The following is a 12,389-nucleotide window of genomic DNA, read 5'->3' on the forward strand; positions in this document are numbered from 1 at the left end:
TACTTTTCTTCCTGTTTATATGGAGAGCCAAACACAATGAGTGGGGCCATTGTCTATTCCCGCGATCAGCTGATTGCGCTGAGCAAACTGCGGCTTTTGCCCGGCTCCAGACCTGAGATCCCAGTGGAGCTAAGGAGAAGGGCTCGGGGCTGCAGGTCGGGCACTAAGCGGAGGGCGAAGGGAAGGAAGTACAAACCCTCAGTACCGGCAATTATAACGGGGAACATGAGGTCTTTGGCGAATAAGACGGACGAGCTCGGTGCGCTGGTAAAGACTGAGAGGGACTTCCGTGAGTGTAGCGTCATGTGTTTCACGGAGACATGGCTGCACGCAGATTTCCCGGACCACAGTGCGTCGGTGCCCGGCTTCAGGACTGTTCGGGCGGACAGAGACGTTGTACTGAGCGGTAAGAAGAGAGGTGGCGGGATTGCAGTGTGTGTGAACGAGAGGTGGTGCAATCCCGACCATGTGTTCTGTAACCCGGACATTGAACTGTTGGCCGTGGGGATGCGTCCATATTATTTGCCGAGGGAGTTCACGTCCGCCATTGTTGTGGCTGTGTACGTCCCCCCATCAGCTGACGCTGAGGCAGCAGTGGACACCATCCACTCCACTGTATCTGGACTGCTGAGTCAACATGCTGGTGCTTTTCTGGCAATTAGTGGAGACTTTAACCACACCACTCTGGATAAAGCCCTGCCAACTTTTCACCAGTATGTTGACTGCCCCACTCGGAACAATAACACTCTGGACCTACTGTATGCTAATGCAAATGATGCATACAGTGCCACTGCCCTTCCCCCCCTTGGCAGGTCCGACCACAACCTGATCCTGTTAACACCAAGGTATGTTCCTCTGGTGCAGAGGCTGCCTGTGACCACCAGGACTGTGAGGAGGTGGTCTCAGGAGGCTAATGATGCCCTGCAGGACTGCTTTGGGTCGACGGATTGGGATGTGCTTTGTGGACCACATGGGGAGGATATCAACAGCGTGACGGACTGTATCACAGAATACATCAAATTCTGTGAACAAACTGTCATACCATCCCGGACTGTATGCTGCTTCCCCAATAACAAGCCCTGGATCACCAGTGACCTGAAAGCTCTTCTTAATGAGAAGAAAGCAGCTTTCAGGTCTGGGAACGGGGACAAGCTAAGGAGAGTCCAGCACGACCTGAAGATAGAGATCAGAGAGTGCAAGGACTCTTTCAGGAGGAAGCTGGAGGCCAAACTCCAGCAGAACAATGTGAGGGAGGTGTGGACGGGGATGAAGCAGAAAACCGGCTTCAAGGTTGGAGGGAGACAACCAGGGGGCTCCCTGGAGAGGGCAAACGAGCTAAACTCTTTCTTCAATAGGTTTAGCTCAGAGCCCTCATCTGTCTCCTCCACACACCACACCTCCCAAACACCTCCCCCCTCTGTCCCCCCTGGTGAGCTGCATGGACTCAGAGCCCTCCACTTCAAAGGGCTCTGCCACTACCGACACTGTGACCCCCCTCCCCCCCCTCTCTGTGACGACTGGCCAGGTTAGGAGACAGCTGGAGAGACTCCACCAAGGCAAGGCTGCTGGACCTGATGGCATCAGCCCCAGGGTCCTGAAGACCTGCGCCATCCAGCTGTCTGATGTCCTGCAACACCTCTTCAACCTGAGCCTGAAGCAGGAGGAAGTCCCGGTGCTGTGGAAGACGTCGTGCCTGGTTCCTGTACCTAAGAAGATGACACCATCTGGCCTCAATGACTACCGACCAGTTGCCCTCACATCTCATGTGATGAAGGTGCTGGAGAGGCTGGTCTTGGCCCACCTCCGACCGCAGGTGAAATCCTCACTGGACCCTCTGCAATTTGCGTACCAGCCTCATGTGGGGGGGACGACGCCATCATCTACCTGCTGCAACGAGCTCAGTCACACCTGGATGGAACCGGTGGCTCTGTGAGAATCACTTTCTTTGACTTCAGTGCATTCAACACCATCCAACCACTGCTGCTGAGTGAGAAGCTGCGGGTGGTGGGGGTAGACACGTCCACTGTCTCCTGGATCACTGGCTACCTCACGGGCAGAGCACAGTTTGTCCGACTGGGCCGTGCGCTGTCTGATGGGGTGGTTAGTGATATTGGAGCCCCACAGGGAACTGTTCTGTCTCCCTTCCTGTTCACCTTGTACACCACTGACTTCCAGTACAACTCTGGGTCATGCCATCTGCAGAAGTTCTCTGATGACTCTGCAGTGGTCGGGTGTATAAGGGATGGACGGGAGGAGGAGTACAGGGCAGTAGTGGATGTCTTTGTGGAGTGGGCCGGTAGAAATCACCTGCGTCTGAACATGGCCAAGACCAGAGAGATGGTGGTCGACTTCAGGAGGAAGACGACGACTCCACAACCGCTGAGAGTTCAGGGAGAGGATGTGGACATGGTGGAGGAGTACAAGTACCTGGGTGTCTCCATTGACAACAAACTGAACTGGAAGACCAACATCAACGCTGTGTACAAGAAGGGGATGAGTCGACTCTTTATCTTGAGGAAACTTCGATCCTTCAACGTGTGCAGCGAGGTGTTGGAGATGTTCTACCAGTCTGTTGTGGCCAGTGCACTGTACTTCTCCGTAGTCTGCTGGGGGAGCAGCATTGGAGCCGGAGACACCAACAGACTGAACAAACTTGTTAAGAAGGCCGGCTCCATCATTGGTTGTAAACAAGACTATCTGGAGCAGGTGGTGGAGAGGACACTGAAGAAACTATTATCCATATTGGATAACCAGGACCACCCTCTCCACCACCTACTGCAGGGACAGAGGAGCACTTTCTCCAACAGACTGATCCAGCTCCGCTGTCACAAGGAAAGATACAGGAGAACATTCCTGCTCTCGGCTATAAGACTGTACAATAAATCACCTCTGGCCAGATCATCCTTCAATTGACTACAACACTGCTAACTGTTGTTGTTTGCTGTTGGTGATCCTTGCACTGCTGTTTTTTACCTAGTTGGTTAACTTATACCATTCTATTTTATTGTATATACTGTGCATTTTTTATTTTCTTTAAATTTTATTCAAATTGTCTTATATTCTGCTATGTTATCTTATTGTATATATTGAGCATCTTTCATCTTTCATATTTTTATGTTTACTCTGTAACTTTGCTTGCTGCTGCTACAAACAAATTTCCCACTGGGGATGAATAAAGTATACATCTATCTATCTATCTATCTCCACCAGCTATTCCACAAACTCTCCAAACAACCGGCGAAGGCTCACTCCGGCTGAGGTGGGGGCCTAAGCTAGTGAAATTAGTAATACTGTGTGTGGAACAGGTTTCCAGTAATCGTGTAAATTACAGCAATATAACAGGGTAATCACAGTTCAGTAGTTTTGTGTATTTTTAGTTTGGTATTTTCCTCACAGCTGTTAAACAGCAGACTGTGTTACAAAATTCACCACCAACCTGAACGTGTTTGAGGTAATGTGAATGTGGTTTTGTATTTCTGCGTCATCGTGACCCAGAATGTTTTTCTGCTGTCAGATTAAGATCAAGACGAAGAAACGTTTCACTGAATCAGTTCAGAGAGAAGTCTGGGAAACAATAATGACGAGCATCACCAGCATCATCTGGAGACCCTGCTCTTCCTCTGACTGACCACAGGGTGGCGCTCCTTCTCTGTCATCTTTAATGTCTGCAGCATCAGCGGCCTTCTCTCGTCTTCTCCATGACAGTCTCACCATCCGCCTGCCAGCCTCTGTAGCAGGAACACCATCTCTCTGCACCTGCTCCCCCTCAGTAGTCTATCTATAGAGCAGGGTGTCAAACTCATCTTCACCCTGGGACACATCAGCATCATGGTTTCCCTCAAAGGGCCGGTTGTAACTGTAAGACTGTGTAAATGTAACTACTCCCTAACATGTTAAATAACTGTCTCTATATTTGATTATCGTTTATTCAAGTGTAAAATATTGTACATGGAGTTAAATAAATGTAATGTCAAATGTAGGGTAACCTGCCAAAGAGCTGCTTCTATGACTGTTGTGTTTAAGTATCTCATCATTGGACTATGGGGATATTTTTATTATCAAGTAAAAATCTTCTTTTTTTTTTGCTGGTGGATTCACGGCCACATGATATGACGTGGGGGGCCGGATTCGGCCCGCGGGCCTTGAGTTTGACACCCCTGTACTAGAGACTCTGATCCTTTCTCAGGCACACAGGCTCTATGTTGACCTATTCAGAACACACTGTATTCACTTCTCAATATGTGGAAGTCATATATGTGAGTTTAAAACATTTAGACATATTTAAACAAAGAGATATAGTTGATGGAGCTAATACGATGAATCAAACTCCAACAAGACAAATCTCACAAGAGCCTTCTAAATGAAAGCTAATAATAAGGAGCGTTAGAGGTTTTACACATGTCCTTTACACAGTTCTTACCTTTTAAACATAAATATAGATAATAAAGTATAAATTAATCTTCATCATCAGCTTCCCTGTCCATCAACATGTTCATGAGTCCCTCTCCTGAGCCTCCACCTCAGCACAGCTCGTTAGTTTTCTCACCACATGTCTGGTCTTTAATGGACAAACAGCACTGAAGCAGAGACACTAAACTCTGGAGCTTCATTAATAAACGCTGTTAGGTTGTTCTCTGAGAGAACTGCTGCCACTGAGGACTGAAGACACCAACGAGTCTGTGCTCATGCAACGTATCCTCATACAACAGTTTATATGATATGTTATCGTACAAACACATGATGGCAGGTCACCAGTGATGGTTTTAAAAACACATAAAATATCATCCAGACATCAAGAATATTAATCAATAAATACACTTGATGAACAGACATCAAAAGATGAGACTCAACACTAAATCTCTTCATTTGAGAGATTCTTCTCTGTGTGTAGAGACCAGGAAGCAGCCTGATGATTGTGCAGCAGGGGCTGATGGGAGGTGTGAGGACCTGTTAGAAACCACAGCAGGGGCTGATGGGAGGTGTGAGGACCTGTTAGAAACCACGTGGCCCTCGTCTGATCTCACAGATCCTCCTTGTTGGTCCTCAGCTGCATCAGAGCTCCACTTCTCCTCAGGCTCACCAGAGGAAACACCGCTGCACACGATGCTTTTCCTCCCAGCTGCTGCTCTGTGCTGTCTGTGTTCAGGTGAGTGTTTCCAGCCAATCAGGAGCCACCGAGCTCCACCTCTGACCAACACCGTCACACTCACCTTCATCCACCTGTCTGTTCCTCTGCAGCGCTGGGTTCTATGGCAGCAGAGCTGATTCAGGAGGATTTAACGTTGACCAGGAGAGTTGGTGGGAATGTCTCCTTCAGCTGTGGAGGCACTGACCAGTGTTACAGTAGTTATGATTATATATTCTGGTACCAGAAGAGAGACAACGAAACATTCACACTGATTCTTGATATTAGAAGGAGTAATGGTGTCATAGATAAAGAGAGTTACAATCATCCTCAGAAAGATGATTTCTCAGCTGTGAAGAAACAGAACGGCTTTGAGTTGGAGATCCAGAACGTTAGACTCTCTCATTCAGCCTCCTACTACTGCTCCTGTGATAATATCCACAGTGAGAAAAGATTCCTGCAGCCTGAACAAAAACCAACAGATGAACAGATGTCAACCAGCGCTTGTGACAGGAAGAGAGCAGTAAACCACAGCTCAGGTTCATGTTTCTCCTCCATCAGCCACAAACACTCTGAACTGAGGGATTTAAGATGCATTTATTTCATATTTATTCATTCATCAGATATTCCTGCAGTTCATTGTTGTTTCACACAGAGAGGACAAACGAGTGTCTCAGAGACACAAGGATGAAGTAACTTAAAGAAATAATACAAATAAATGGGATGAAAAACATAAAGAATTCACTTTTAAAAAGCAGAGAATAATGATAAATATACATTAAAACACATAAACCAGCTTCATCACTTTGATGCAGATTAAAATCCTGCTGAAGGAATAAAGTCCGTCCCTCCTCTTAATGCTGATCTGCTCTGAATGCAAACACTTCCTGTGTCTCCTTCACAATAAAAGCTTCCCAGACACATTTCTTACATCACATGTTGAAACAGATTTCATCAGATCAGTTTCTCTCCAGTAAATGATCAAAGTGAATCCTTGTGTTTCTGAGACCTGGTCAGAGTATTAGTGTGTAATGAAGGTGTTCTGTGAGCAGTGGGACCTTCGGCTCAGTCTTTCCATCCAAACACAACTCTGATCAGATCAAGAGAACTGTTGGCCTCAATTCTCTCTACAGGATGTTCATGGTCCCCAGAGGATGAACCCTAATATTTACACCAGCTCTAAGAGTCTGTTTAACTCTTAAAACAGAGAAATGTCTCATCATCATATGTGACAGAATGTTGATGAACAAGATATTTAAGAGTTTTAAAACAAAGAATTAAAAGTCAAACTCTGTTTACAAACATCCAACACTGGAATCACTTTAATCAATAGTTACATTTAAATGAGCATCAAACCTTTAACAATGATGTTAACTTCACCTTTACTATGTTTGAGCTTCTGCTGAACATTCATAGTTCAGTGCTAAGCTAACTGGTGACAGTATTTGTCCTGAACAGAAGTGTGTGTGTGTGTGTGTGTGTGTGTGTGTGTGTGTGTGTGCGTGCGTGCGTGTGCGTGTGCGTGTGTGTGTGTGCGTGTGTGTGTGTGTGTGTGTGTGTGTGTGTGTGTGTGCGTGCGTGCGTGTGCGTGTGCGCGTGTGTGTGTGTGTGTGTGTGTGTGTGTGTGCGTGCGTGTGTGTGTGCGTGTGTGTGTGTGTGTGTGTGTGTGTGTGTGTGTGTGTGTGTGTGTGTGTGTGTGTGCGTGCGTGCGTGTGCGTGTGCGTGTGCGTGTGTGTGTGTGTGTGTGTGGACAGTAACTCTGCTCTCATGCTGCACTGATTTAAAGAGTACGAGGATCACAACTCTTCCTACTGGAGATCAGAACAAGACGACAGAGCAACACACTGGCTCTGCCACCGAGCTGTCATTTGATGCTCAGACGTCATGAATCAAAGTAAAGGACAGTTTAAAAAGTCACCTGATGATAAAAACGTAAAGTCAGCAGGATCCATCCTCTGGGGAGCATGAACGTGTGAAGCAAGGATCCACGGAGACGCTCTGCTCGTGAGTCTAGAAAGGGAATAAGAGAAGAGACAGTGGTGTTAACCTGAAGGAATGAGAAACACATCATGGAGCTGAATATGACTCTGCTTCATCATCTGGACTCGTTCAGCTCAGCAGGTTTTTGTATCACTCTGGTTCACTGTGGGAGGATATGACTACTTGATCTTTGGCTCAGGAACTAAACTGTACGTAAAAGGTAAGAAGACACATTTACTTCCTTCAGTTGTTTTACTGAACAAGTTCAAATGTGTTTGAATGAGTTGCTGCTGCTTCAGGCTTCACTTGTTCGTGTTTTCATCTTTATAGAGAATTCTTGTTGTTACATAAAACAGGTTCAATCTCACTGAACAACTCAAGTTATTCTTTATTCCTGCAGATTAAACACATTCATGAAGAAAACGTGTGATATTGAAATGTATTAAAATAAACATGATCTGATCCTCTCAGTTATTAAACACTAACCCAGAAACAATATTAAATCAAAGTGAATGTAGCTCAATGCCTTTAATATAGTTTTAAAACTTAAACTCTATTATAGTCGTCATTATACATTAATATATATGAAAGTTAATTTGTAGACGTTGACATCATTTTAGATATATTTCAGTAAACACAGTTTGGGTAAATTAAATAAATGATTATGTTATATTATACTATATTATAGTGTATTATATAATATATTATGTTGTGTTAATGAAGTTTAAATTATTATGACAAATGAATTATTGATGTATTGATTTGTTCCTTTAGTAATTAGAGTAAAATATGTGTTGGTAGAAAAAGTGAAATATTGAAATTTAGTGAAAATAAACATTATCTGATCCTCTCAGTTATTAACTCCTTCTAATATCATAAAGTATATTAAATTACAATGAATTAAAGAAATGTCAGTCAATGTATTTTTTAAAGCGTATAACTCTAAATATGTTTTATGTATACAATAATTAATGAATACGTTTTAAATGGTAATATCGGCCTCTTGCCATTTGTATTTTAAATGATGTACATCTGACTTTTAATGAAAGATATATTTATACATGAAGGCAAACTGATACTGAATATGATTTTACAATGAATATAATATTCAATACATATTTATATTAATGAAACAGGATAATATATAAAGGTACACATATACTGTATATTTGTACCTTGATGCACTTTTAGAATAAATAGTTTAACACTTAACATAATTTAAAATATATTATATAATATAAGTGTATGTTGGTTAATATTCAACTTTTATTTCAGACTCATGAGTCCATATAGTATCAAAAAACACAAATACAACAACAATATATAAAACACAATACAATACGAGGACACCAAGACACAAGTGTGATCATTGCAGTAAAAGAAGTCACTCGTTGTTAAAAACATACAGACATTTGTTCCAATTCTTTCTTCCAAAGCAAGATTCTATTATATTTCATGTTAATTAATATTAGATTATGTAATTTAGTTTTACATATTTTATATTTAATTTCATATATTTACCTTTTAATATATCCAAACATATTGTGGTTTTGTTTGAAATTCAAATTGTTATGAAAAAAGAGCAATTATTAATCAGAGTAAATTATATGGAGGTAAATATTAAAGTATGTTTATTGTAATAATGATTGAAATGATAATTGTATTTTACATAAAGACAAATCTTCAGTTGATAATAATATGTTTAACTTTAAAAAATAAACTTTCCTTTTGTGTGAATATAAATTACATCATCATATTATCATATTATCTTATTATATGTATGTATGTTTCCCTCTGATGATTAATACGTTTTAGTAGTTTTTAACAGATTTAACATTTCTAAACATATCATTGTAGTCGGCTACAAACGTTAGAATTTTAATGAGAAAATACAACTATTGATATATTTATAGATTTATATTTTATTTTATTTCACATGTACATTTTCCATCAGGGATGAAAGAAAATCCTTTTATTTTATTATATAACTAAAGATGTTCATCAAATTTGACATATCTGAACATATAATTCTAATTTGTTATGAAAAATGTAAAAAATACTGAACACTATTTAGTGGTATATATATTTTATCATATTTTATATTATATATTTTATTATATCATATTATATATTATATTATATTATATTATATCATGTTAGATATTATATTATATCATATTATATCATATTATATCATATTATATTATATTATATTATATTATATCATATTATATCATATTATATTATATCATATTATATTATATCATATTATATTATATTATATTATATCATATTATATCATATTATATTATATCATATCATATTATATCATATTATATTATATTATATTATATTATATCATATTATATCATATTATATTATATCATATTATATCATATTATATCATATTATATTATATTATATCATATTATATTATATCATATCATATATCATTAGCAGTAATGTCAGTGAGTGCAGCCTCCTGTGTTAGTGGACTCTGTGCTGTACTGAGGAGCTCTTCAGTGATCAGAGTCCATGTAGTTTCCAGGATCACACTGAACACAGAGCAGCGCTGGAAGCTGCTGTTGACTGTGTGAATGTGTGTCTGTGCTGCTTGTTGCTGCTGTCAAGCTTCAGATGAGCAGGTAGTGAAGCCCGTGGTGAGCGTGTACCCAGCAGCATCCAGAGCCCACCTGGAGGGGAGGAGCTCCCTGCTGTGTCTGGCCTCAGCCATGTTTCCTCCTCTGGTCCAGTTCTCCTGGAAAAGACGAAAGGACAACGGTCCTCTGGAGGAGGTGCCCTCTGCTGAGGGAGAGCAGCTGGAGCTCAGAGAGTCCGGACGCACCGCCGCCATCTTGCTGATCCATCAGCGGGAGAACAGCAGGTATAAATACCGCTGCTCCGTCCATCACGAGGGGGGCACAGTGGAGGCCCCAACAGAACCAGGTAATGAAGGCTCAGTGATGTGTTCAGCAGGGATTCAGCTTCATGTGGAGACGCTGCTGTCAGAGAGAGAGAGGAGCAGAGCACTGATGTTTCTCACTCAACACATGTCACTCCTTTTCTGTTTCAGAGGTTCCATCTCCTCCATCACCTCCTCCATCATGTCCTCCATTATCTCCTCCATCAACATCCCCATCACCTCCTCCATCATCCCCTCCACCACCTCCTCCATCTCCTCCTCCATCACCTCCTCTCCCGTCTCAGTACCAAGTGAAGCTGCTGTGCCTGCTGTACACAGTGCTGATAGTGAAGAGTCTGGTGTACTGCTGTGGACTCTCTCTGCTGATGGTCCTCAGAAACAAGGGACCGTCCACCAACTGATCACATGCTGACTGACTGATTTCTGCCTTTTCTCTCCATCAAATCTCATCAATTCTTCTCTGTTATCACTTTGATCAGTATTCACAAATATCTGTTATGATGTGATGGTTATAAAAACTAAATATTGGAAAGACCAAAGAGTTGGTCATTGATTTTAGAAGGAAGAAGGAGGAGGTCTCCCCAGTGACAATTGCAGGTCACCAGTCGTATAAATATCTCGGGGTCTATCTGGACAGTAAATTAAACTGGAAAATGAATACTGATGCTGTTCTTAAAAAGGCTCAGTCCAGACTCTTCTTCTTGAGGAAGCTTAGATCATTTGACATCAGCAGGAAGCTTCTTTATGTTTCCTATCAGGGGATCTTTGGCTCGTGTTCTTTTTTATGCTGTGCTCTGCTGGGGGGGGGGGGGGGGGGGCATCACTGCAGATGATAAAAACAGGATCAATAGGATGATCAGAAAGGCTGGCTCAGTGATTGGTCTAACCCCAGACTCACTCAAGGTCACTGTGGAAAAGCAAACAAGGGCCAAGTTAAAAACAATTGTGTTGTTTGAAGGCCGTCCACTACACGGTGTCTTCAATGGACTCTGAAGCTCATTTAGCGAGAGACTCAGGACGCCTCAGTGTTCTACTGAACGAATAAGAAGATCTTTCGTTCCAGCAGCAGTTTTAATGAACACCTTTAGAGGTTTTTATCTTTCTGATGTCGATCATGTTTTATATGGCATTGTCTGGTGTTATTTATCCTTTGTAATGTGTTTCTGTCTGTTGTGGACTGTGTTGTGTACTGTGGACTGTGTCGTCTGTGTGAGTTTCTGGGTGGCAAATGAGTTTCCCCACTGGGGATTAATTAAGTTTTCTAATCTAAATGTATATTTTCATGTTTCAATAATCCTAAAGGTATGAATACACACAAACATTTCTGGTTCCTAAAAGTAATTCTGTGTGGTGATATTTTGTAGTATTTCCACTTTAAATTGTATAAAATGGAAAATAAATTAGAATCATTAGCTGTCTGCTTGATAATATATTCTTTAAAGTATTTTTCTGTTCTTGTGTTTCTTTAAAAACATTTTTCACAGTGCAGCAGGTTTAGTGTAACATTCTCAATAAACAGTTAAAGCACAGTGTTTTATAAACCTTCTTGTTTTCTTCTTCTTTATTCTTCATAGTAAATCATCAGAAACAGAATCTACTTGATTGTCCGTGTTTCTTGACTCCTACAAGTGATCTGACTGTTTGTAAGGAGCTCTGAATACATTTTCACACAGAGCCAAGAACTAATGTACAGGAAGATATGAATACAAGTACACAACTAAACAAGGACAACGAAGCTGAACCAAGAGAAGCAAATACATACACAGCTGTTATCTACAAGTCAGTAGGTGTGGCTGATCCACCAGGTTCAGTGCTGACCCCCTTTCATAAGTGTGTCAGTGTGGATGTAAAGCTCTACGCTGATGACACTGTTCTTTACACACGTTGACAAACAGGAAGTCATCTCTGTGATCAGCGTTCACAAATATCTGTTATGACGTATTGAAGGTCAGATTTTAAATATCTCTCTTTATAAAGTTATTTACAGATATTTTAAATACATAAGTACAATGTAAACACAGATATCTGTGAATGAAGCGTTAATAGTTAATAAGTGTTGATATTTTTGGAAAACAATGGAGCTCTATGGAACAAAGGAATAAGATATATTTTATTACTTCATTAAACATCTACGTATGAAGTTTGATCAGAAGATAACAGGTTAGGAGTTCCCTCGACAACTTTAACTATTTTTATTATAGATTTCTTATTTTATACATAATATTGTATTTCTATTGATTTTCTTCAAGTCATCAGCTTTAGTTTTTATTTATCCAAATGTTATACTGTTTCTTTTGCTTTAATCTCTATTTTATTGACTGTAAATCACATTCATATAAAATCACTTACATAAATAAAGTT

The 12,389-nt window shown here is 41.0% G+C and overlaps 1 protein-coding gene across 2 annotated transcripts; it reads left to right on the forward strand.

The window, feature by feature from the left end:
• Positions 1-4,924: 4,924 nt before the first annotated feature.
• Positions 4,925-10,814, forward strand: LOC142956778 (immunoglobulin lambda-1 light chain-like). Of its 2 annotated transcripts, XM_076098519.1 has the most exons (5): positions 4,925-5,146; positions 5,239-5,568; positions 7,278-7,325; positions 9,743-10,051; positions 10,179-10,814. In XM_076098519.1, exons 1-5 carry the CDS (start codon positions 5,104-5,106, stop codon positions 10,427-10,429), a joined length of 981 nt encoding a protein of 326 aa, XP_075954634.1. In that variant the 5' UTR covers positions 4,925-5,103; the 3' UTR covers positions 10,430-10,814. The 2 variants fall into 2 exon arrangements, 1 of the variants encoding a protein (XP_075954634.1); XR_012956052.1 differs by lacking the exons at positions 4,925-5,146; positions 5,239-5,568; positions 10,179-10,814 and having other exon boundaries at positions 6,880-7,325; positions 9,737-9,875.
• Positions 10,815-12,389: the final 1,575 nt, after the last annotated feature.

The sequence above is a fragment of the Anarhichas minor genome, unplaced genomic scaffold (genome assembly GCF_050575085.1).
Source record: "Anarhichas minor isolate MPS153535 unplaced genomic scaffold, ASM5057508v1 ptg000024l, whole genome shotgun sequence".
NCBI lineage: Eukaryota > Metazoa > Chordata > Actinopteri > Perciformes > Anarhichadidae > Anarhichas > Anarhichas minor.